This window comes from Gavialis gangeticus, unplaced genomic scaffold (genome assembly GCF_001723915.1).
Source record: "Gavialis gangeticus isolate Ggan-Ray unplaced genomic scaffold, GavGan_comp1, whole genome shotgun sequence".
Taxonomy (NCBI): domain Eukaryota; kingdom Metazoa; phylum Chordata; order Crocodylia; family Gavialidae; genus Gavialis; species Gavialis gangeticus.
This window is the reverse complement of record NW_017729014.1, coordinates 6,021,520-6,024,555: the sequence shown is the minus strand read 5'-3', so window position 1 is coordinate 6,024,555 and position 3,036 is coordinate 6,021,520. Positions and strand designations below refer to the sequence as shown.

General features: G+C 53.6%; 1 protein-coding gene across 1 annotated transcript in view; it reads left to right on the top strand.

Annotated features, from left to right (window-relative positions):
• The window catches only part of ARHGEF16 (Rho guanine nucleotide exchange factor 16), a gene marked incomplete at its 5' end in the record, with an annotated part of 55,405 nt that overhangs the window by 18,484 nt on the left and 33,885 nt on the right, over nt 1-3,036 (top strand). Inside the window, 2 exons of the mRNA XM_019511652.1 lie at nt 1,302-1,353; nt 2,033-2,205. Of these exons, the coding sequence (XP_019367197.1) occupies nt 1,302-1,353; nt 2,033-2,205 (225 nt within the window). The remainder of the gene's footprint in view (nt 1-1,301; nt 1,354-2,032; nt 2,206-3,036) is intronic.

The following is a 3,036-nucleotide window of genomic DNA, read 5'->3' as shown; positions in this document are numbered from 1 at the left end:
CCCCTCCCCCCTCCCCCCGCCCAACCTGCAAAAGCTCGTCAAAACTTCCCAAGTGGTTGATTAATATACCAATCCAGGGGCACTGGATGGAGTGGGCAGGTGGTGTCTTCATGAAGGCTGGTCTGGAACCCCTGTGGGCAGGGCATGCTTGGCTGGGTGAATGGGATGGGTCTGCGAGCAGGCAGGGCAGAGCCGTGATCTGCTCCCAGCATGGCCCCATGCTGCCACTGCCCCCAGTCCCGGCCTCATCTGCCCGTTCTGCTCCTGGAGTCTACTCCCTGCCCACCTGCAGCCCCATCCCATCCGCCCGACCAAGTGCGCGCTGCCCGTAGGGGTCCCAGGCTGGTCTCCAGGGAGACCCCACCTGCTCTTTCCAGGACCACCAGCAGTGGGTTCAGGGCAAAATGGCTGAGGTGCCCAGGCAGTGGGCTGGGCCCAGTGGTGGTAGCGACACTGCCAACGGCAGCCCGAAGGAGCTGCTGCTGCGAGAGGTGGAAAGATGAGTCTGGCTGTCGCACTGCCCGAGCCCTTCTGCATGCCCAAGAGTGGTGGGACTGGCCGCATGCATCCTGGCTTGGGCTGCTTCCCACGCCTGGGTTGGGTGGAGCCAAGGGATCTGCCAAGGGCTCTATAAAATCCCTTGGCAGACTAGATCTTCCCCCAGGCTGTATTTTGCCCACCCCTGCAATAGGATAAGAGCAAGAGGAAGGTGAGTCTTGGTGAAAAAGTAAACATTGGAATAATTTTAAGGCTGTTCTGACCACAAATAAGGTAACTAGAGGCTAATACAAGCCTCAAGAAAGCCAAGCGCTGTACACAAGTGTATACATCTTTTGTCTTGAATTCTTTTTCCATTAAAGCTCAAGGAGGAATGGTTGGTGCAGTTCATTTTTACTCATTTTCATAATTTTAAAATCACTTCACCTTTGCCCCTCACACTCATCTCCCTGGCCTGACCCCCTCCATCCCATCCCTTCCCTTCGCCTCCAGTGCGGCCGTTCATTCTGTACCGCTTGCTGTGATGGAGTTGACTCTGTCCCTGTGTCCAGCCTCTCCCCATGCTCTGTGTTTGTTGGGTCTGGTGAGGTGTGAACTCTTCAGGGCAGAGGCAATTTGCTGCTCAGCCACTGCTTGCTTGACCCTTTGGCCATGATTATCCTCATATCAGGGCTTGTTGGTCAGGAGCTGGCCTCATGGGGATAAGGACTGAGGACAAAGGAAGCAGCGAGCCACCAAGGGGAGGGCCGAGGCCCCTTGTCTGCCATCCTGTGTCTTGCACTTACTGTGTCTCTGTCCTGCAGAGAGCCTTTGGGAAGAGACGGGTGCAGAGGCATGGAGGCTCCTTCAAGGATGGTGAGTGGTTCTGCTTATCTTGGTCAAAAAAAGCCTTAAACGCGTTCTTTGACTGATTCCCCGCTGCCACCTCAGTGGCAGTTCCACCCTGGGTGTTGGGTCAGAGCAATTTCCGGGTGCTTTCTACCAGCAAGGGGACCAACATGTGGGGGCGGGGGGAAGGGTCTGCAGACCATGTGGGATGCTTTGCTAATGTGTAATAATGGCTAGAGGCAAGGTGCAGCATGATGCAGCAACAAGTTTCTGTTTGATCAAAGCAGACTCGATCCAACACGACTGAGCCTGATTCTGAGGCTCCCCACCAGGTCTGTTCAGTGGAGCTGCTAGGCCTGTACAGTGTCTCCAGTATAAACACTCCCCCTTTTGCTCCCTCCCTATAGAGCCCTGAGGGCACAGCTTCACTGGTGGGGACCCTCGTGTAACTATGTCACATTCAGCACTGATGTGTCACCCCTCTCCACAGCATGCAAGTGCACCTCCATGCCCAACCATGGATCCTGCCCTGGCTAAGCAAAGCCTTGCCCTGGGGGCATTGCAAAGGCTATCAAATGCAAGGGGCTTGGGAGCCCAGCAGGAGCCCCAACTCTTCAACAGGCCTGGGGGAGGGCAGTGGGATTCAGGGGGAATGGGGATTTTTCACAGTCTGGTTGTCATTCCCTGCCTCATCCACTGTCCCCAGATCCCCGGCTGTACCAGGAGATCCGCGAGCGAGGGTTGAACTCCATCCCTCATGAGTCAGATGATGACTTGCTTGAAGAGGACCCCATCCCAGGGGAGCAACCCACTCCTGATACTGCCATTGTGGTGAAGAGCTATCGACCTGCCCAGATGACTTGGAGCCAGCTACCTGAGGTAGGCAGCAGGTGCCCTGGGCCCATGGCAGCCAGCAGGAGGTCTGGGAAGGGGTGTTTTGGGTTGCTTATCTCACTTGTGCCTTTGTTCTACTTTGTTGTGAAGTTGTGCCTTCCAGCTTTGTGGAAAGACAGCAAGCATGCCTCTAATGCTCCAACCAAGCCCGTTTCTTTGTCTGTTGGTTGGCTTCTGAATTTTTTCTCCTCTGGTCTTAAAGTCTCCCACAGGTCATGGCACTGAATATAGGGGGCTGGGACTAACTGTCCTGGACATGGAGACAGGAAATGCTCAGACAGCATGGACTTATTCAGGGCAGTGTATTAATATATAACCAAGATGTTGGCTTAGTTGTTGCAGGGTGGTGAATGTGTTGGGGTTGAAGGTCTCTTGTCTCTTGGAGCTCTTCGGGATGTTCTCGCTGGTTGTTGCCCTTTCATTGGATTAGCAGGGTTTGATTAGTGCTGTTTGCATTTGCATGAAAGCTGGGTTTGAGCTGGTGTGATTCCTGTTGAGTCCAGAGAGGGAGATGAACAGCTGCCTGCTGCAATGTAGGTAGCTGCTTGCACTCACGTGAATTGTAAAGCTTTTAACACCCTGCATAGGGGTAATTAGATCTGTCATGGCCTCACAAGACCATAGAGAAAGGACTTCACTTCCCAATGCCATGGATTCCTGTTTGTTTCTTTCCTGATGTCTCATCTGCCAGCACCCTCTAGACAACCTTTTGGTAGTCACAGCTGCAATGGTAGAAAATAGCTATGGATTTTCATCCATAGCTATAACTAAGAATGACTCACTTGCAGCTTGGATCATGGAACCCTAGGGCTTTGG